Source organism: Cotesia glomerata, linkage group LG2 (assembly GCF_020080835.1).
Source record: "Cotesia glomerata isolate CgM1 linkage group LG2, MPM_Cglom_v2.3, whole genome shotgun sequence".
Classification (NCBI taxonomy): domain Eukaryota; kingdom Metazoa; phylum Arthropoda; class Insecta; order Hymenoptera; family Braconidae; genus Cotesia; species Cotesia glomerata.
The window spans coordinates 27485664-27507406 of record NC_058159.1 but is presented as its reverse complement, the minus strand read 5'-3'; the positions used below and the strand labels follow the sequence as shown (position 1 = coordinate 27507406).

The window sequence follows — 21743 nt, the reverse complement described above, 5'->3', positions numbered from 1 at the left end:
TACACGTGCAATTTTTTAAAAATACCTTTTATTTATAATTTAATAAATTAAGTAAAATAAAAAAATTAAAAATGTCGGCTAACTTTATTATTATCAGCGACAGTTTTTTTTGTTAAGTATTCGCCTTTACACGGCGGGTGTATTTTATTTTTAAAATTATTTATTATTGTTATATCTTCTGAGTAAGACACTTTTATTTAATTTTTATTAGTAATTATTTTGAAAATTAACTTGGTAATTTTTTTTTTAGATTAATTTTGACAGTTCGAAGCCGAGTTACAACTGAAAGTAGATTAAAGATGACAACAATAAATAAATGAAGTTAGTTACCGGGTAGGACGTTTCCATGACAGCGAATAATTAGTTTACGTTTATTATTTATTTGACATACGAACTTGTATGTAGAGATATTTGGTTGTTACTGTTTTATTTAATATTTTTATTTTTATTTTTATTTATTTTTACGTGATGTATTACGATGGATCAGCTAACTGGACCCGAGGTACAGGTTGTACTCAACTTGAAAGAAGGTATTTTTATTGGTAACCCTAACCTCTGTTTTTGAATGGCGGGAAATTGATATTGTTTATATATAATTATTTTTTTGTTGAGCTGATTGTTGATTTTGTTTTTAGGAAGAGGCTTTGACAAAATTAATAATCCAACATGTATAGTAGCTACTTTGAATGGCTTGTCATTGGAGACTGATTTCATTGATCCTGAGCCATGTCCTCAGTACATGATAAATTTGGTTTGGGAGGCCAACAAAAGTACTTTGAGAAAGTAAATAATTTTTATCATTTATTGATTTAATTATCTATATTATTAAGAGGATAAGAAAAAATTTATGTCCAGGATAGTCATATGATAAAATCGGTTTTTTTAGTGAAATTTAGTGTCATTGCAAAGGTCTTGTTTTGAATTTGTGCCTTTTCAAGGTTTTATTTCATTCTCACCGATAGTCAATTTATTATGATAAGCACTTAGGTTGTATTCGAAAATACTCTATCTCTAGATACATAATTAAGAAATGACCTTGTATCTTGTGAAATATTTACATTTTTGAAAGTATAAGCTCATCCCAATGTTATACTCATCAAGACCTTTCATTTGAGTACCCACATCAATTTTTCATATATTTTATATATTTATATATATTATATATATGTATATATGAAAAATATATCAAAAATGCATGTGGGTACTCAAATGAAAGCTCTTGATGAGTGTAACATCGGGATGAGCTTATATCTTTAAAAACTTCAATAGTTAAGAAATGATCTTGTACCTTGTGAAATATTTACATTTTTAAAGATATAAGCTCATCCCGATATTACACTCATCAATACCTTTCATTTGAGTACCCACATGCATTTTTGATATATTTTTCATACATATATATACATATATATATATATATAGTTATATATATAAATATATAAAATATATGGAAAATTGATGTGGGTACTCAAATGAAAGGTATCGATGAATGTAATGTCGGGGTGAGCTTATTTCTTTAAAAATGTCAATTGTTAAGAAATGACATTGTATCTTGTCAACTATTGACATTTTTAAAGACAAGCTCACCCTGACATTATACTTATCGAGACCTTTCATTTGAGTACCCACATCAATTTTTCATATATTTTATATATTTATATATATTATATATATGTATATATGAAAAATATATCAAAAATGCATGTGGGTACTCAAATGAAAGCTCTTGATGAGTGTAACATCGGGATGAGCTTATATCTTTAAAAACTTCAATAGTTAAGAAATGATCTTGTATCTTGTGAACTATTGACATTTTTAAAGATATAAGCTCACCCCGAATTTACACTCATCGAGACCTTTCATTTGAGTACCCACATCAATTTTTCATATATTTATATGTATTATATATATATATATATATATAAATATATGAAAAATATATGAAAATGCATGTGGGTACTCAAATGAAAGCTCTTGAGTGTAACATCGGGGTGAGTTTATATTTTTAAAAACGTCAATATTTAAGAATGTACAGTGCAATTTAACAAAATTCACTATTTAATAAAGCAAAATTTTATTTATTTATAGTTCACAAGTCACGCCAGTCGCATAGTGACTGTAAGGTTGCTAGTTATATTATTTATTTACTTCCTTTTTTTGTAGAATGCGTTCAGCCCAAGATCCTCTAAAAATTGAATTTTTTGAGTACCGAGAAAATGGAACAAAAGACAAATTTGGATATTTTTTATTAAGCCTAAGAACAGCACAAATACTCCCTAGAGGATATGAGGGCGGTATAAAGACAACATGGCTTAAATTAATGGGCGCAAGAAGTGACATAAAAGCAGATAAGCCTGAATTTTTGTTGTCATTGACAATAGGTGAACGTGAGTCAATATCAATAGGCAATGATCCTGAGAAAAAAGACGAACAAATTCTGCCAACAGATCTGCCAGCTCCTTATCTTATTAGTGAAGAGCGTCTGATACAGCTGGGTTCTATAAATGAATGTCGTGATATATTTACTTTTAGTATTATTACCGAAACAGTTGCCAATCTGGATTGTCTGAAAGACAAACTCTTCAAAGCTGATACCGACAAGTCTTTTACACTTTGGTATCACGTATTTGAATCACAAATCCAATCCAAGCCATTTGTAAATAGTCAGCAGTCGTTTTCGTTAGAAGAAAAAATAGTTATTCGGATAAGAAGCTCACTGAGAGTATTTAAAAATTATTTGCAATATAAACCTAATTTACTGATGTTGCTGAAGCATCGTGAAAGTGTCTTGGGTCAATCGGAAGTAGATCTGAGGTCTCTGGTACCTACTGATAACATTGAAGAATTTTTAAGAAACTCTGACAATGGATGTACTGTCTTGTATGAGCATTGTTTATTAAAAAATTTAGAAAATAAGGATGAAACTTTTAGTGTTGAAGATAAACCGTTTGTTAATATTCAATTGAAGTTGCAATATTTAGGATCTAAATCAACAAGCTCACAGAATTACTTGACTGAAGTTTATAAAAGAGCTTCTTACTTTACTGATCATACGGTAAATATTTGTTTATATTATCAAATAATATTAATATTAATAGGTCGCGTGCGTAAAGGTAAAAAGGCGCATATTTTTTTTTATTGCCAATTGAGTAGCAAACACATTTTACGCTTGAAATTGAAAAAAAAAATTGCAAAGGTAAAAGGACGTATGTCTTTAATTATAAGCCCTTTTACTTATAAGAATTCGAAATTTTGGTGATCTAAAAGTGAAAGGACGTATAATTTTTATTTCAGCCAGTTTACAAAAGAACATAGGATAAAAAACCCCATTAGCGGCGTGGGGTACCCCATTACTGACATTTTCTTTGATTTTGGTACTTATTCAATTAATGAAATCATTAATTTTAATAATGAATATATCGCGTTACAGGTGCCATAAGGGCGTATAAAAATTATATGTCCTTATGGCACCCGGGAACCATAAGGGCGTATAAAATTTTTTTTTTGCATTTCTGCACATTTCTGACGAAAATACATCGATTACCGAAAAAAAATTTTTTTATACGCCCCTATGGCTCCCGGGACCCACCTCGGATGCCATAAGGGCGTATAATAAAAATTCTTGTTTTTTTTTTCTAAGTCTAAAAAAATTTTTAGTAAGGCGAAAATTTTTTTTTTGCATTTCTGCACGTTTCAGACAAAAATGAGTTGATTCCCGAAAAAAAATTTTTTTGCTACGCCCTTATGGCATCCGAGGTGGGTCCCGGAAGCCATAAGGGCATATAAATTTTTTTTTTAGCATTTCTCCTCATTTCGGACAAAACTACGTCGATTCCCGAAAAAAAATTTTTTATATGCCCTTATGGCTTTTCACTAGGACCTTTTGCCGGTATATCCCCTTATGGCATCTGAAACACGATATTATTTCTAATCTTTAAGACCTTTAGATCAAAAAAATTTTTAATTTTTATTCCAAGTAGAACATTTTTTTCATTGAAAGAAAAAGTGCTTCTAATAGGGTATTTTACCTTATTCATAGTTTAAAAATGTGAAAAAAAAACTTTTTGTGGTAGTAGCGGCGTAAAACCTCAATTATACAATTTTTTAAAGTTAAAAAGAAAATATATCCAAAAAACAATAAAGTACGCGTAATTATTTTCTCGCTTTTTATTTTAAAAAATAGTTATTATGAAATTTGGATTCTGGATTCTTGATCATGATGAAGCAGCTGTTGTGTGAACGGCGCCAGTAATTATATTCAATCGGGCGATTAAAGCGAGAAATTTCAAAGTATTTGAATATTATCTGTTATTGTGTTTTTTTTTTTATTACTTAATTTTCACGTAATTTGTTTTTGATTGATTTATTTTCTATTTGTTTATATCTTCACTTTGTATATGAGGCTGTTATTTTAGTATAACTTGTCTTGTTAAACTATTATTTAACATTCGGTATCAAAACTACAATTTTTTTTATACGCCCTTTTACCTTTAAGTACTTTTCTTAAAGCTGAAAGGGTGTATGTCTTGAGATACGCCCTTTTAGCTTTAAGATACCAACTTTTTTTTTCATAGATTTTTACGTTTCAGACCATTTCAAACCAAATGGCAAAAAAAAATTTTTTTATACGCCCTTTCAGCATAAATCCCTATTATCCCTTAGCTATACGCCCTTTTACCTCTACACTGATAAAAAAATTAGGAAAACGGTTGACCCTGAAGGCCATCCCTGCAACTTCCCGCTTATTCCATACTTAGGCGCTTAAAATTGCACCAATGACGTTTTTGAGCTCTTCGATATGGGTTATTTTGAGCTCTCCAAGCTCAAAGAGATTGCTTTCCTATGCTTTTGAGCTCTTCGAGCTCAAAAGTCTGATAAGGATTTGATGACACTATTTTTTGAATTTTTAAACCGCAATAACTTTTGAATTAATAAACCGATTTTCACGCGGTTGGCAGCATTCGACGCAGTTTTTCAAGCCTCACAAAGAATCTCAAATTTTGAATTGATCGCGCTAGAAATTTCGGAGTTGTTCCGAAAAAACATTTTTTTCGGTTTTCTTTCGTTCACGATATCTCTTGAACGAATCAACCGATTTTGACCGGACTGATGGCGATTGACGTGGTTTTTTGAGGTTAAGAGCTGATTAGTTTTTGGAATTGAACCATCAAGCCGTTTAAAAGTTATTCCAAAAAAACCACATTTGAAAAAAATTTTTTGTTCAGTTTTTTTAAGATTTCTCAAAATCTATTGATCTGAATTTATCCAAATAGTTTTCAAAATCTAAGTTTGGTCAAGCCCTTTCGAATGGCACCAATCGCGATGAAATTGGTCAAGCCGTTCAAAGGTTATAAGCGGTTCACACACACACACACACACACACACCGTGACAACCTCGCGGGGATAGTCAGGGAAGCTTCCTGTGACCTTCAAACGTCGAGATCTGATGAAAACTCGGTTTTTGCAAAACGGGGTGAAAACAATAACTTCCCGATTTTTGAAAATCTTCGATTTTCGTAGCGGGAAGTTAAAAATTAACTTGACTCAAGAGCCAAAATCTTGAACCAAGAATACCATTTTTAAGAAAATGATTTTCTTGAGTCAAGAAATGATTCTTAATTTAATTAAATTTGTTCTTGTCTCAAGAATTTATTCTCTTGACTCAAGAAAATTACTGTCTTCAAAATGGTATTTTTGGTTCAAGATTTTGGCTCTTGAGTCAAGTTAATTTTTTTATCAGTGTAGGCACGCGATGAATCATTAATTTTTATTATTCTAGGTACAAAAACCATCAGATATCGAGTGTCATCGACATCCTGCTGGTGATTATCACAAATGCGCGTGTGAAATCCATAATATAAACAGCTGCACCAATAAAGTGGATCGTTATCCCTCAGCTGATTTAGCTCAGAGACGACTTGAGCACACATATATGTGCAATAAAAAAGATAGTGGGAAAAATGTCGGAGCATATCATTGTTATTGCTTACATATCATGTTGAATAGTATTAAATTGAGATCTGGAATGTCTATTGATAATATTGAGTTTCGTTTTCATCATCCTAAGGCCGAGATAATGTCCACAGTTTATCCAAAAATGCCAGCAATATCAGGCGATGAATTACGATTGCAAGATATCGGATGTAAATTACATTTTATATCTGCATCTGAAGAAATACGCCATTTATTATTATCATTTCCGCCTAAAGTTAGTGTCTGTGATGGAGATAAGCCGGACAAAACTTGTATTGGCCAGTCGGTACTGGATGTCTGCCGGTTATTCGATAATCAAGTAGCTTTAGATTGCCAATACGAAGCGCCTCTGTTTGACAATGGCTTAAATGAAATAGGATTTATTAATGTCGCGATGTACTTAGAAGATCACGGCCCCTATTACCAGACGAACAAGCGATCAAGAGACGAAAATTTGGGACCTCCGATTCTTGATGATAGTCTTGCGTATAAAATTGTCGACGAGCTGGAGAGTTGGAAGGTACGACAGCAGGAAATATTTAAAGTGGAGCTGAAGCGCAAGGAGGAACGTCATTTGAATCGTTTGAGCGAGGAGTGGCAAAAGCACAGAGAATCGCTGGAAGCTAAATTAAATGAAAGTGTCGAGCAATGTAAAGCATTGGCGAATCAATTAAGCTCAGTTTCTGACGATTTACGCGCGCGTAAGCTCCAAAGCTTAGAGAAAGAGGCCCGGCTAATTAAAGCTAATAAGGAGTTGAAGCGGGCGTATGATAAAAAGCTTGAGGATTTTAATGATAACTCACAAAAGGCGCAACAGGATTTAAAATTAAAGCTCACGCAATTAGAAGACCAGAAACAAAGTTTACTAGTACAACTTGAATTGATAAAGGCTGAGAATGCTAAGCTTGAAGTTATTATAAAGACACAAAATGAAGAACTCAGTGCTTGTAAAAAGAATCCGCTGATTGAGGATCAAACAGAAAACTTATTGCAGGATATTAAAGATCTTGAGCGTAAGTTGAATAGCGCACAAAAAAGCAAGTCATTTTTTAAAGAACAATGGGGCGAAGCTATTAGAAAAATTCATAAGATGAAGATGGAGCACCGACAAGCTATTGAAGTACAAATTAAAAATAATAAAGAGGAGTTGAAAAATATTAAGTATGTACAGTTAATTATTGATATTTAAGGGGGCGGGGTTAAGGTTTTAAAGGCGAAAAAAAAGCATATTTTTGTGATTTTTTTGCGACGACATGAGTAATATAATTTTATTAAATTTAATTACACATTATTGTACAACTTTTGAAGTACAGAAAAAATTTTCAATGAAAAATATTGATACATAAGCCGGTGACGTTGAATCTCCAGGTGCCTTGAAAAAAGGGGTTTTGCGGTGAACATTATAACTCGTTTCTGGATCATCTGTAACGAAAAAATTGATATGCATTTTTAAGGGGATGTATTTCTCGAGGTAATCAGGAAGGGTTTTTTTTTTTTTTTTTTTTTCTATTTTTTAATAACAAATTAACCGCGATTTTTTGAGCTAAAATCGCGTTTTTCACGTCCAAATGCTGCAAAAAATAGAAAAAAAAAAATCTTCCTGATTACCTCGAGAAATACATCCCCTTAAAAATGCGCATCGATACTGCCATTCTAATACGTCGTATCCCACAAAATTTGACAAATTGACTTTTTTCGAAAAATGGAATCATAACAATATTACAGATATCACACTGATATAAATTTTTTCGAAGGTTCCTATGAATCATTCCTAGCAAATTTAAAAGAAACCTTGTAATTCATAATGCTGCAATATTTCTCCTTATGTATAATAATCTATTTTCTGTCTTCTTTTTTATTAATACTGTTTATATTTAATTTCTCTCATAACTTTTGTAATATCAACGTGTACGAAGCCGTTTGGCGTTTAAAATATAATAAATAAATAAATATTATGCAAGTCATATTAAAATTTTAAAGGTCAAATAGTTTAATAACTATTTTTAAATAAATATTTTCATCTGTCAAAATCTATTTAATCAATATTAAAAATGAATCGTTTTTACTGTTTGCTGTAAAATTTTCTAATTGTGGGATACGACGTATTAGAATGCAGTATCGGTATCAATTTTTTCGTTTCAGATGATCCGGTAACGAGTTAAAATGTTCACCGCAAAACCCCTTTTTTTTCAAGGCGCCTCTAAAGATTCAACGTCACCGGCTTATGTATCAATATTTTTCATAGAAATTTTTTTTCTGACCTACTTTAAAAGTTGTACAATAATGTGTAATTAAATTTAATAAAATTATGTTACTCATGTTGCCGCAAAAAAATAACAAAAATATGCATTTTTTTCGCCTTTAAAACCCTCTCCCCCGTTAAAAAAAAAGATTTTTGATGATAATTTTTTGTTTTAGTTTGGAAGAAATACTTCATGCAGACTCAGCAGCTTTGAACAACGATAAAATACTGCTGGGACAAATCCAAAAAGAAATTGACGTTATAAGACCAAAACGTTCTTACACTCTACTCAGTCCCGAAAAATCGTGTTTATCTACATTTAATTCGAGACTGCAGACTAATTTAAACCACGGCCATTCGGGCCTTTCGACAGCGCACAATGAACAACTGCGAAAGCTCATCGATGAACGGGATGCCTTACTTAAGACTAAAAGTTATACTATTGACGATGACATTATAGTTAAGCTCAATACAGAAATAAGATCTTTTCTTGTCAATAGCTGAATTATATTTTTTTATAATGATATTTAAATAAAATGAATTAAAAAAATTTTGATTTTTGATTTTTGCTATCTAAGCTGACTTTGTGAAGTACGGTAGAACGTCAATTGGCGCCGGGTAGTCTTTGATCCACATTGGTCCTCTGTATGTTCGATTGTTATTTCCGTCTTTCCAATTTCCTTTTGGTAGGTAAATATCACGGGCTATCGCATTTTCTGTGATTATTGGGGCTACAAGAATTTCTTCTCCCAGTAGGTATTCTAAAGAAAAAAAATTTAATTATTTTTTTACATTAAACTCAAAATTTTAATTAAATCTTGAAAAATTTTTTAATAAATTTTTAATTTTTAATAAATTTTTTAATTTTAATAAATTTTTATTTTTAATTAATTTTTAATAAATTTTTTAATTTTAATAAATTTTTATTTTTAATAAATTAAATAAATTTTCATTACCATCATTGATTTTGTGAGCTTCTTGATTATCAGGATCAACCCACCATATGGGAGGATTAACTGGGGCTCCAGTTTTGACAGCAGCTTGCATAGCTTTTACAATACTCGGTGTTATTTTAGCATGCAAGTCTGTGAACTTTCTGGAGATATTAATCGTCTGAAAAAAAAAAAAAAAAAATTATTAATTAAACCAATATTAAAATAAAAAAAAAAATATTTTTAAATAAAAAAACCTTACTTTTGCATCATAGTCCCATGGCACGAAAGAATATTGTAGTGAAGGCATAAAGACATTGCACTGAAGCCACCTGATGAACAATTCCTTCGAGGGAAGTACTGTACCATTCAACATTCCATTCAAGTATCCATTACCACCAATCATGTCAGGAAGTACCATTCCATACCCAGCCATGTTCATTTGAAAGAGAGTAGTTATCAACGTAGGCAATCCATTATTCCAAGTCCATCGAGAGTCTTTGTCGATCATGCGAATGAAAATAGGAAGATCTTGGGTTGCCCAGCCGACTCGAGCTTCGATAACTCTGTCAAAATTCGCCGCCAATGCATTGATATACTTCTTCGTGAACATAGCAGGATTTAGTTCAATTGGGCCGGTCAAGTTTGCAATCTGTGGTAACCAGGTACCTTCACCAGCATCGAATTTGAAGCTATCAATTCCAAGCTTCTGCAATGCTTTTAATCTTGCGACCCACCAAGTAACGGCTTTTGGATTTGTAAAGTCGATCGTTGACGCTCCGTTGTTTGCTAAAGATTGATAACGACCGATTAATAATATATCTAATCGTACGAAGTATTTTAGACTCGAATTAATATAGTAAATAAATAGTTCAGGTTGTTACGGATCAAAGCTTAATATGTCCATTTTTTTATTTCAATTCAGCGATATTTCGCTATGTATCGCATGACTTCTTCAAGCATCTAATTAGATACATACAAAAATTAGTACTATTATATGAGAATTAATTTAGCAGATATATTTAGTAATTTTTAAAATTTTTTTAACAAATAAATTATGAAAAAAAAAATGAGAAAAAAAATTGACATGTAGAAATTTTAAAAAATTATAAATGCAATTTTTTAAAAATGATTTTTCAGAAAAAATTTATTTGTTAAATAAAATTAAAAAATTATTAAGTGACTGCTAACTTTAATGTCATACTATTATATACAATGTAAATAACAAAATTATGAAAAAGAATTTTTTTATACAATATAAATATCAAATTTCTTTAAAAAACAATTTTTCAAAAAATTTTTAAAATTTTTCAAAAAAAAAATTTTTTTTTAAATATATATAAATAAATAAATAATAAAATTTGTTAAAAAAAAAAACAATGCCTCGAAAATTGATTATGAACATAAAAGTCAAAAATAAAAAAATTTTTTTAAATTTTTTGAAAAATTGTTTTTTTAAAGAAATTTGATATTTATATTGTATAAAAAAATTCTACTTAATAATTTTGTTATTCACATTGTATATAATCGCACTAATTTTTGTATGTATCTAATTAGATGCCTGAAAAAGTCATGATCCATTTCGAAATGTCGCTGAATTAAAATAAAAAATTGACGTAAAAAGCTTTGATCCGTAACAACCTGAATTATTTATTTATTAATATATCTAATCAAATATCATTATCAAAATGTAAACATAGATAGATTAAAAATACTTACTACTTTGCCACCAATCCATCAGAACATTTCCACTTTTACTTTTAACAAAGTATCCATTTTTCAAAGCTTCCGAATAAGCTGGGTTACAATTTTTGTTAATAAACGGATGGATCCACAAAGTCACCCGGAATCCTTTCTTTTTAAGCGACTGGGTCAATCGCGTAACGTTGGGAAATTTAACGGGATCAAAAACTGCCGAGCCGTAGCAGGTTTCCCAATTGTCGTCAATTTCAAGCTGACTATTGTTGAATTTATTTTTCAAAATCTCATCAGCGAAAGTAGTCACGACCTTTTCACTGACGTTGACCTTGTAGCGGGCCCAGGTGGACCAAATGGGGTGTTGGATCATTCTTACATCCGGATATCCCGAAGGTCTTCCAAAATGACGAGTCACCACGGATTCATGAGCCAGTCTCGAATTGTTTTGCCAAGCAATCTCATATGCAAGGATCAGTGAGCTATTGTCAGAGTAAGGCGCCTTGTTTTCGGCAATGAAGCACAAGTACTTGTCCTTAATGTTGTTTTGGTCGATAAAGAGCGGAACATAGTTGAACACTCTGACAGAAAAGCCTCTGCTCGACAGCCAGTATCTCTCCGCGATACCCATATTGGTTGGATGGCTTGGAATGTATGGCTCTTCTTCAAAGTACTTGTGCTGCACCGGCCAATGCTGGTATCTGTGCTGCGGACCTCCAATCCATTGAGTGTCATCTCTTAGAGAAATGCAATCTGTTAAGCGGCCTCTGGGTGTTGGCAAGAAACGACTGATGGTTACAAACTCCAAAGTCGGCACTACTTTGATTTTAGTGTGTGTTTCATTTCCGCTGGAAATGCATGTTGAAAACTGGGCGCACTCTTTTAAGCTCAGTGGTTTGCTTGACAGCGTTGGTTCGTCAATATACAGCTCGATCCGCATTTGAGAACCATCTGCGAAAAGTTTTGTATTAATTATATTAATTACAATAATTTATCAATCTTACTTACCATTTTTGGTAGAGTTAAGCACAACTTGGTTATTTTTAATATTAATTTCAAATATTGCAGTCTTTGATCGAGCGACTACTCGGGTGAGAGTATCCGCTGCATCATCAACTTCTTGGGAAGCAATTGCGCTACCCAACACCAATAAAAGTATCACTTTGGCTGAAATTAAATAACTAGATATGAAAATGGAATTAGAAGAAATCTGACAATTTTTAGGATTTTTTATATATTCAAAAAAAAATTTTTTCAATTTCCTTTTTTAAAAAAAAAAAACATCACAAGTCAAAGTGCAAAATTCACGGCCTTTAAACATTTGAATATCTTACCAAACGAATTGAAATTTTTTGATGGAACAACCAAATTACTGAAGATAAGTCTAATTCGATGGATAAAGCAATGTGACTTATGATTTTCTCTAAAGTACTATTATAAATTAATTAATTATGTAAGCTAGCTTTCTTGATTTGTAATTTAATTTATACCAGTTCTATGAACAGATGTTCTGCATCTCTATAGTAATAGGATAGGGGTAATCGGAAAAAATAGACCCGAAAAAAATTTTTAAATTATGAAAAATTCATATTATTTCATTAAAATTATTATAAAATAAAAATTATAATAATAATAGAAATTTAATAAATCTGAAATAATATGAATTTTTCATAACTTTAAAATTTTTTCCAGGTCTATTTTTTCCGGGATTTCTCTATAGGACAGATATTATTATTATTATACTATATATTGATTATCTGTAATATTTTCTGGTTTAATAAATATCATTAGGAATGCACTGAATGCACTTAGCGGAAAGTTAAAAAAAAAAAAAAATTATAAATAAAAATTTTACATCTAGAAAATTTTGTAAGCTATAAGTGCAATTTTTTAGTTCTAATTTTCTTCTAAGTTCAGGATCAAAACTATATTAATTTTATTATTAATATTAATTGTTATTTATCTTACCACAAGTCATCGTTCAATTGTATCACTAATGATCGATTGACTAACCGCCGGCAGACGTAACACTCGATTTTATAGTAATACAATATAAAAAAATGTACATGATTATCTCTTGTCTTAATCTTAATAAAGTGTCGTGATTTCCCACTGTCAAGAAAATTGCTATCTGGTTTCCTGCAAAAATTATTATTTATTGTCATTATTATATCTAATTATAAAATTATTGTGATCTAATTTGAAGTGGGGATTTTTAATAATAATAAAGAAAAAATGGTACTGAAATTGAGAGACATATCTGACAATTTTTAGAAATTTTTTAACTAATAAATTATAGCTATAAATATTTATTTTAAAAAGTTCATCTTTAAAAGCTCTAAAAAATTATAAGTGCAATTTTTTATAAATAATTTTCTTCTAATTTATTATTAAAGGAACATTGAAAAATTGTGAAGTGTCTGTCAATTTCATATGAAAATTAAGTTGGCCGACATCTAAAAATTTTTATAATTTTTTTTTCATTAAAAAAATTATTACAAATAAATAAAAAAAAAGTTTCATTTGTAAAAAATTTGAAAAACTATAAGTGCAATTTTTTAAAAATATTTTTTAGTTCTAATTTAACAAATTAAAAAAATATCAACAAGTCAAAAACGTCGGCTAACTTTAGTATCATCAATTTCATAATTCTAAAGTTAGCCGACGTTTCTAAATTTTTTATTTTTTTCCATTAATTAAATTGAAACAAAAAAAATATTTTTAAAAAATTGCACTTAAAGTTTTTCAATTTTTTTCTTATATTTTTGTAATAATTAAAAAAAAAGAAAAAAATTCTAAAAATTATTAAATGTCAGCTAATTTATTTTTCATGCTAATTTCAACGTAATTACAAAATATTGCTAATTTACTTGTGATGTAATATTATAATATTATGACATTAATCTTAGCTGTCACTTGACAATTTAAAAAAAATTTCATTTTTAATTTATTAAAATTTCTAGATATAATTTTTTTTTGACATAATTTATTTATTAAATAAATTCTTAAAACTATCAAACATCTGCTAAATTAATTTTAATCATAATACATAAGCGGACAATCAACTTTAAAAAGTCTATTTATTACAAACAACTTACTATCAGAAGTTAAATTGAAGATAATCTTGTAGATAAGTATTCCAATAAACATTTTAGTTTAATAAATATAAGTTAAGTAAGTTATTTTTAATGAAGTGTAAGTATTTATATCTGTAAAGTTTTAATAAAAAATGTCAACGGAATTTGGAAAAATATTTTCAGATAAACAAAGGATTTTTAAAAAAGTTCACGTGGCGCCCTCGTGAGCGGAGAAGCTAAACAGATGGCGATGACAGATGCGTCATATTAGTTCTCAATCTGAGTATTTTTTAATTTTCTCGACAATCATTTATCATTTAATCGATTAGTTTTTAAAAATTCACGATAGTTGCATTGATAATCTCATTTCTTGTGATAATTAAATACCCAAGCAATAAAATAATAATAAGGAAAAGTTAAAAAATAAATAGAAAGTGAAATAAAAAAAGTAAAGCCTTCCAATCGATAAACTTGTCATCAAACCTCGCAGACGAGCAGACGAGCAGACGAGCAGACGAGTATTGTGCGCATGATTTTTTTTCTTATTGCTCGTTAATTATTTATCAGTTTTCTTACAATAAACTTGGGCGAGAAGAAAAATGTCTGCATCAATGATTTCAAACGCCAAGCTCCAAGATGACATGAGCAGCATCCCACTTGCTGATGACGACCCACAAGGTAAACAACATTACCATACACTTGCTGTCATTTTCATGACCTAGATTAATATATTCCAAACACACATTATATTATTCAAGTAATTTATTAATTCATTATTTATTTATTAATATTGTTTGCAGTAATTATTCCTGAAGAAGACGTTCCGGATAACGAAACGCACATGTCGGATCCATTTGGTAGAGGACATAGTATGGATTCAATACCATCCACGTTTACCAATGGCAGCTGTAGTCCAAACAGTAAATATTTATTATTATGGTCCAATTATTGATTTTTTTTACTTTTTATTTTTATCTTGACATTTTATTTTTTATATTTTATAATTTTAGGCTTAGATCCCGATGTTAGTCCTGATGAACAAGAAGAAAAAGCAAGATTAATAGCTCAAGTTCTTGAACTCCAAAATACATTAGATGGTAATTGAATTTTATTTTTAATTTAGTAATACAGTCCCAAGCGGCACAAATTTTTTTTTGTTAATGTTTTGTTGAATTTATCTTGACAATGATAGATTTTTCAACTTTTTGTTAAGTGAAATTTATCAAAAAGTCAACATTTTTTTTTGTGACGCTTGGGGTAGAACTTTTATGACAATAAAGTTTTAGCTGTTACTTGACCAATTTTTAATTTTATTTAACAATTAAATTGATTCTAAAAAATTATTTTTAAAAAATTGCATTTTTTATTTTTTAAAACTTTAACATATCAATTTTTTTTCTTATTTTATTTGCCGTAATTTATTTGTTAACAACAGTTCTAAAAATGATCAAATATCTGCTAAATTAATTTTCATAGAACTTTTATAACTTTAACTCCAAGGGAGAGGCGAAAAAATTCGAGTTATAGATGATTTCATAGAACTGTTATTTATAAAGGTTGTAATAAATAAAATTTTGAACTATAAAGGCATTTAAGGGGGAACACCACCTCTGATAGCCACGCTTTTTTTAAAAGTAGTTGGATTGCAGCAGTTACAGTTAACTTAACATCATTCAATTTGCGGTAATTTTTTACAGTACGTTGTTAACAAATTGACGAAAATCTACGTCCACAATTTGAATACAAGTTAACACCAAACTTTTGGTTAAATTTCCTTTCAACTTTACTATAACTTGACTAAAATACTTGTACTGCGAATCTTGACGTCAAATTGCAGTGTAACTTATAGACAACTTAACTAAAACCGTTTGGTTTGCAAACTCTTTCCATCAAGCTAGCTACAAATTCCGGCAGTAGATTGAATAAAGTTTGAGTTAAGGTGGCTGTCAGGGACTGCGATGGTCGAAAAAAAAAAAGGTGATTTTCGGGAATTTTTTTGACAGTGAAAATAAAGGAATTTAGGGATCGAATTTTTTTTTATTTTATTAAGGGTACATTAAAGATTATTACCCTAAATTTTTATTAAATAATATTTAATTATTAAAAAGTTATTAACAATCTCGTAGGACATTAGGAAAAATTTCCCCCTCCATGGTTGCATCGATAACTCAAAAACGGTTAATCTGAAAATAAAACCCTAAATTGTTTTTTAACCAGTAAAGAAGTAGTTATCGTTGCACGTACGGAATTTTGAAAATTTCGATTATCAAAAAAATGGCGACTGATTAAAAATTTTCTCATTATTTTTACTGATTTTTTTTTTTTTGTTTTAATCCGGCTAAAAAAATCTTTAAAACCAAAATTTTTCTCGCTCTACGAGATTGTTAATAACTTTGTAATAATTCAATATTTTTTAATGAAAATGTAGGGCAATAATCTTTATTATATCCTTAATAGAATAAAAAAAATCCGATCCCCAAATTCCTTTATTTTCTCTGTCAAAAAAATTCCCAAAAATCACCTTTTTTTTAGACCGTCACAGTGTTGTTCTCTCCCTTAATTAAAGTCACATCAACATTATTTATTTCAATAAAATGTATAAAATTTAGACATTATAAAATTTATTAATTTAAATAATCAGTAATATTTTTCTGAGTTAAAAAATTCAATTATTGATTGTCTATAATATTTTTAAGGATAAACAAAGCATCAAATACTCGATCATTGACATTATTACATCTTTCGATGTAAATTCTTTATTGCCTTTTGAGCCTTTGTATTTGATATACTTGGTTTAGTACCCAAATCGTCATCATCAGCATTATCGTCATCGTGGCAATTGCAATTTTATTTATTTATTTAAAAATTTTATTTATTTATTTAAAAATTTCGAGGAAAACGAAAGAAAAGAAAATGATAATTTTATATTTTAAAGATTTGCAAAAATATATAGTTTATCCGGTGAGATTTATCAGGGTTCTAAAAAAGGAATGATAATTAATTTATTTAATTAAATTGATTAGTCTGATTAATTATGTAAATTTTATGTAATAATAAAATAAATTTTTACTTACAGATTTGTCACAGAGGGTAGACAGCGTTAAAGAAGAAAACTTAAAATTAAGAAGTGAAAATCAAGTATTGGGACAGTACATTGAAAATTTAATGTCTGCATCTAGTGTATTTCAATCTACTAGTCCCAAGACTAAAAAGAAGTAAGCTTTCATTTTATAAATGAGTTTTAAATGCTAGATAATAATAATAATTATAAAAATTATAATTATAATTATATTATTTATCGAATAATGGTTAAACTAGTCGGCCATGATTTTTATAATGCAATAACGATAAATATTTTTTTTAATCAAATTATTTTATTTTTTAATAATCGGATAGTAGAAAGATAAGCACTCGAGTATTGGTTACATAAGTTTTAATAATTGATTTATTTTTATTGTATTTAACAAAAAAAATTGTCTTTGAGCTCGACCAATCTAACGCTTGATCACCAAAGAATAAAATTGCAATTAAATGTTTTCCACATTTTTTTACTGCCAAGTGTGCTTGAGAGCTTAATACGTATTTTATTACGAGCTAGTAATCAATTGAAGTATTTGAAAATTGTAATTAATTAGCTATTGTTTATGCTTTTTTTTTTTAAAAAATTTTCTTTTATTTATTTTTAGTATCGTAAGAAAATAAATATTTATAATTATAAATAAAAAAAAAAATTCAACGGGGATTTAATCTCCGAGCACGAGCTTTGCTTAAGGTACTTCAATTGAAAGAATGTACTGCTGTGTAATTGGTGTACAGAAATGGACAAAAAAAGGAACAAAGTTATATTAGATAAATATGTTTATGAAAAAATTCTTATACATAGAAAGTACTATCTAAATATATATAATAATAATTAAAATTTATTAGATTTATAAACTAATAAAAAAAAAAATAAAATAACTGTTGCGTTCGCGTGTTTTCTTTGCCGCTATTGATGTGACACGCAATCAGTAATTATTTTTTATTTAATATGATAACAATGTAAAAGATAAACTTGTCAAAGTGTTTAATAATGCTCATGGGCACAAAGTGACTGCACAATTCCAAAAAATAAATAAAAAAAAAGTAACTGAAAAACTATAACTATTATTCCACTGTTAAACATCACGTTTTAAAATAAATATATAATGAATCTCTTTAATTCAATTTTAAATTAATTAAATTAATTAATATTTTGTATATAAATGGATTTTATTTTTTTTTTGATTAATTGTACCCAATTACGGTAAACTGAATGGCTCGTTGCCCCCAGGCTGTTTTCGGGCCTGATTTAGGACGTCCATTCTTCTTAAATCCAATCCACCATCCTTCAGCAGAGTATTTAAGTGACCTGAAGGCCTCGTAAGAGCCAATACTCCATTGTTCCCACTCGGTATTGTCTTTATTTTCTTTCAACTGCAAAATAAACTCTAAATTATTTTCAATTTAGCTTTTAACTCATTATTTATATCATCTATAAATAAATTACCTCTCCATAAAGGTGGCCTTTTTTGTTGAACGCCAGATAATGCCCAGTTTCTGGATTTTGTATCCGTATTACTCCAAATGATACCGACGTAATACTGAACAATGCTGAGTAAATAAATTTATTGTTAGAAATTTAATAAATAATTTATAAATTGTGAAAGTACTGTTAAAGTTGCGTTAATGTTTGAAACTTGGACGAAAAAAATTAACAAGAAAAATTTCAATTGTCAAATTAAAATTATTAAATGTAAGTATACATGTCAATTGTTTCTGTCAGTAAAATTCAATATAAAAATTATTAACTACTAGCAATCTTGCAATCACTATGTGACTGCCGTGACTACTGAATTATAAATAAATAGAATTTTGCTTTGTTAAATAATGGATTTCGTTAAATTGCTCTGTACTTTCTTAAATATTGACGTTTTTAAAGATATAAGCTCATCCCGATGTTAAACTCATCAAGAGCTTTCATTTGAGTACCTACATGCATTTTTGATATATTTTTCATATATAGGTATATACAATATATATAAATATATAAAAAATTGATGTGGGTACTCAAATGAAAGGTCTCAATGAGTGTAATGTCGGGATGAGCTTATATCTTTAAAAATGTCAATAGTTCACAAGATACAAGGTAATTTCTTAATTATTAATATTTTTCACGATGTAAGCTCATCCTGATGTTACATTCATCAAGAGCTTTTATTTGAGTACCCACAAGCATTTTTGATATATTTTTCATATATACATATATATGATATATATAAATATATGAAAAATTGATGTGGCTACTCAAATGAAAGGTCTCAATGAGTGTAATATCAGGAGCTTATATCTGTAAAAATGTTAATAGTTCTCAAGATATAAAGTCATTTTTTAATTATGTATCTAGAAAGAGAGCATTTTCGAATGCAATATAGATTTTATTTCCAACAGATAAAAATCCAGTACCAATTTGATCATTAATATCATTTAATCCACGAACAAATCCTGCCGGAGAGACCGTGAGATGGTACCCAGTGCGACAGAACAATTTAATTAGCCGACATCTATAAGCTGGATTTTGAATAGAATTACGGGGATCCCAGAGTATGCAAGCCGATGAATTATCCTCTTGATTGGTTTTATAGACTGGTATTCTACGAACAAGAGTAACTTAATTAGTTTATTACGGTCAGCGGTGCGTTTTCCGTTACCTAAAACTCTAGAATTAAAAGGTAAATTACACACTGTTATTATTTTTTTTATAATTCTAAATCTAACATGTAAATTGACTGACACACATATGCTTGCAGATGCATCAATTGGTTCTGACCTGTAGATTTTACTCGGGCAGTCATTAATTGCAATTACTAGATTACGCGTGACTTACCCACGAGTCATAGGTCAATTATTATTTAAAATTGGTACGTGCGTTAGAGAAAATTCACTGGTAAATTATTTAATAATCTAATTTCATCTGCCGATGTACAAACCGTAAATATAGTATGCAAGTAGATCTATACTATATACATATATATAATATACAAACCCATTTTCAAAGGTCACCGTTGTGGTTGGATGCCTGGTTGTGTTGCGTTTCTTTCTTGGTTGATTGAGAGAATTCTCGTTATCTATTTCATCTTCATCGGTGTCGTAACTGTCATCAGTAGCACTGTCATCAATATCACTGGACTCTTCGTCGCATGTCGGCGCTTCTTTATTTTCTTGGATCCACCGCAAACTCATTTTTTTATTTATAAAATTTTAATCAACAAAACTAGAAGAAACTAAAGGTAAATATTTTTACAAGTGGAGTCAACTATTTTAATTTTTATTTTTTTAAACGAAATTTCTATTGATTTTTTTTTAATACATAAAAAAAGAACAATTAAAAAAAAAAGTTGATTATTACAATTTTAACAAATTTATAAATTTTTGAGAAAATTGTGATATTCAACTTGTTTTTTTCAATTGTACTTTAAAAACAAAAATATATCAAAAAAAGATAAAATAGAAATTTTATCCACAAACATGAGAACAAAATTTTTTTATAGAATATTCAAGCTTGAAATAAATAAATTAAAAAATTAAAAATATTTTAAATTTAAAAAATGAATTATTTTTAAACTTCTTTGAAAATATGGTAATTATTTACAAGTGGGGTCAAACATTTTAATCATCATTTTTTTGAACGAAATTTCTTTTTGATTTTATTGATATATTTTTTTTTTTTTGGAAAATAGATAAAAAATGAAAAATTAAAAAAAAATTGATTATTACAATTTTAACAAATTTTCAAAAAAATTTATAAATTTTTTAGAAAATTGTAATATTCAACTTTTTTTTTTAAATGTATTTTTTTTGTACTTTTCTTAAAAAAAAAAAATTATAAAAAACATCAAATAAAGATAAAATAGCAATTTTATCCAAAAACATGAGAGCCAAAATTTTTTCCAACTTTTGAAGGCAAAAAAGCTATCGAAATCTTTATTTTTTTCCTTCACATTTTTTATCATAAATTTCTTCCAAAAGATTATTAAAAAAAAAAATTGCATTTTTAATTTTTAAAAATTTTTTCATGTCAATTTTTTTTTATAATTTTTTTTGCAATAATTTATTTGTTAAAAAAATATTAAATATCTGCTAAATTAATTGCTATATAAATGCGCCGTAAAAACATGCAGAATAAAAAAAAATGTTAATTTTTCATCTAAAGGCCCAAAATGGGATCGACCTCACTTGTAAATAATTATCTAAAGAAAATTAAGCAAAAATAAAAAATCCACAACTTTATTTAACTTTAAAAATAAAATATATAAAATGAATAATGATAAAACAATGAACAAGGATTAGCGGTAGTTTACGCTCTGCTGATCTGTTCGAAACTTACTGAGTACATTACACTATGAGAAATAACGTTATAATCCACATTGCATTGTATTGTATCTTATTATTATTACATTATACCATACTGCATTATATATTTTTGAATTCTTTAAAAAGTGTATTTTTACTTAAAAAATAATAACCACATGCGAATTGACGCAACAAGATTCACGACGAAGGAGAGACTGAGTAAATGTAGAATAAACCATCAGCGATGGACCGACACCCACACTCTGGACATGTGAATTGTTCTGCACCGTTTAACACTGTGCGATGCTCGGTACTACAAGCGTAAGTCTATTAATAACAGTATCTGGAAAAAATTAAAATTCTATGATCTATTTAAATGACATCATTGATCAATTGATCGTAAGACTGTTTGATGCCCGGTTTATTTTTGACCTGTTATTGGAAAGTCTTTTA

At 28.8% G+C, this 21743-nt stretch overlaps 4 protein-coding genes across 7 annotated transcripts; 2 read left to right on the top strand and 2 right to left on the bottom strand.

Moving 5' to 3' along the window:
- The first annotated feature begins 241 nt into the window (after positions 1 to 241).
- Positions 242 to 8719, top strand: LOC123258741 (centrosomal protein of 120 kDa). The gene is made up of 5 exons (XM_044718934.1): positions 242 to 530; positions 636 to 783; positions 2164 to 3055; positions 5780 to 7134; positions 8392 to 8719. The coding sequence occupies exons 1-5, from the start codon at positions 479 to 481 to the stop codon at positions 8717 to 8719; spliced, it is 2775 nt and encodes a 924-aa protein (XP_044574869.1). The 5' UTR covers positions 242 to 478.
- On the bottom strand, positions 8706 to 12972 carry LOC123258742 (myogenesis-regulating glycosidase). The gene is made up of 6 exons (XM_044718935.1): positions 12811 to 12972; positions 11851 to 12009; positions 10867 to 11793; positions 9410 to 9936; positions 9172 to 9328; positions 8706 to 8976 (listed from the first exon to the last, which is right to left on the bottom strand). Exons 1-6 carry the CDS (start codon positions 12818 to 12820, stop codon positions 8789 to 8791), a joined length of 1968 nt encoding a protein of 655 aa, XP_044574870.1. The 5' UTR covers positions 12821 to 12972; the 3' UTR covers positions 8706 to 8788.
- Positions 12973 to 14154: 1182 nt separating this feature from the next.
- Positions 14155 to 18120, top strand: LOC123258748 (short coiled-coil protein B). Its single transcript, XM_044718957.1, has 4 exons — positions 14155 to 14597; positions 14720 to 14839; positions 14930 to 15016; positions 16996 to 18120. Exons 1-4 carry the CDS (start codon positions 14519 to 14521, stop codon positions 17136 to 17138), a joined length of 429 nt encoding a protein of 142 aa, XP_044574892.1. The 5' UTR covers positions 14155 to 14518; the 3' UTR covers positions 17139 to 18120.
- Positions 18121 to 18185: 65 nt separating this feature from the next.
- Positions 18186 to 21720, bottom strand: LOC123258747 (fibroblast growth factor 1-like). Of its 4 annotated transcripts, none has more exons than XM_044718953.1 (5): positions 21325 to 21720; positions 19984 to 20221; positions 19404 to 19591; positions 18448 to 18551; positions 18186 to 18374 (listed from the first exon to the last, which is right to left on the bottom strand). In XM_044718953.1, the coding sequence occupies exons 2-5, from the start codon at positions 20178 to 20180 to the stop codon at positions 18186 to 18188; spliced, it is 678 nt and encodes a 225-aa protein (XP_044574888.1). In that variant the 5' UTR covers positions 20181 to 20221; positions 21325 to 21720. The 4 variants fall into 4 exon arrangements, with proteins under 4 accessions (XP_044574888.1, XP_044574889.1, XP_044574890.1 ...); XM_044718954.1 differs by having other exon boundaries at positions 19984 to 20211; positions 21325 to 21605; XM_044718955.1 differs by having other exon boundaries at positions 19984 to 20211; positions 21449 to 21605.
- Between the last annotated feature and the right edge of the window lie 23 nt (positions 21721 to 21743).

Excerpts from the sequence above, each read along its gene's own strand:
- LOC123258741 (XM_044718934.1), top strand. The coding sequence starts at position 479 with ATGGATCAGCTAACTGGACCCGAGGTACAGGTTGTACTCAACTTGAAA. Across the intron at positions 784-2,163 it reads AACAAAAGTACTTTGAGAAA|AATGCGTTCAGCCCAAGATC; the intron begins GTAAATAATTTT and ends CTTTTTTTGTAG. Across the intron at positions 3,056-5,779 it reads CTTACTTTACTGATCATACG|GTACAAAAACCATCAGATAT; the intron begins GTAAATATTTGT and ends TTATTATTCTAG.
- LOC123258742 (XM_044718935.1), bottom strand. Across the intron at positions 9,329-9,409 it reads CATGGGACTATGATGCAAAA|ACGATTAATATCTCCAGAAA; the intron begins GTAAGGTTTTTT and ends TTTTTTTTTCAG. Across the intron at positions 8,977-9,171 it reads AGCTCACAAAATCAATGATG|AATACCTACTGGGAGAAGAA; the intron begins GTAATGAAAATT and ends TTTTTTCTTTAG.
- LOC123258748 (XM_044718957.1), top strand. The coding sequence starts at position 14,519 with ATGTCTGCATCAATGATTTCAAACGCCAAGCTCCAAGATGACATGAGC. Across the intron at positions 14,840-14,929 it reads TGGCAGCTGTAGTCCAAACA|GCTTAGATCCCGATGTTAGT; the intron begins GTAAATATTTAT and ends TTATAATTTTAG. Across the intron at positions 15,017-16,995 it reads ACTCCAAAATACATTAGATG|ATTTGTCACAGAGGGTAGAC; the intron begins GTAATTGAATTT and ends TTTTACTTACAG.
- LOC123258747 (XM_044718953.1), bottom strand. The coding sequence starts at position 20,180 with ATGAGTTTGCGGTGGATCCAAGAAAATAAAGAAGCGCCGACATGCGAC. Across the intron at positions 19,592-19,983 it reads ACGGTGACCTTTGAAAATGG|AATACCAGTCTATAAAACCA; the intron begins GTTTGTATATTA and ends TCTTGTTCGTAG. Across the intron at positions 18,552-19,403 it reads TGATATTAATGATCAAATTG|CATTGTTCAGTATTACGTCG; the intron begins GTACTGGATTTT and ends TTATTTACTCAG.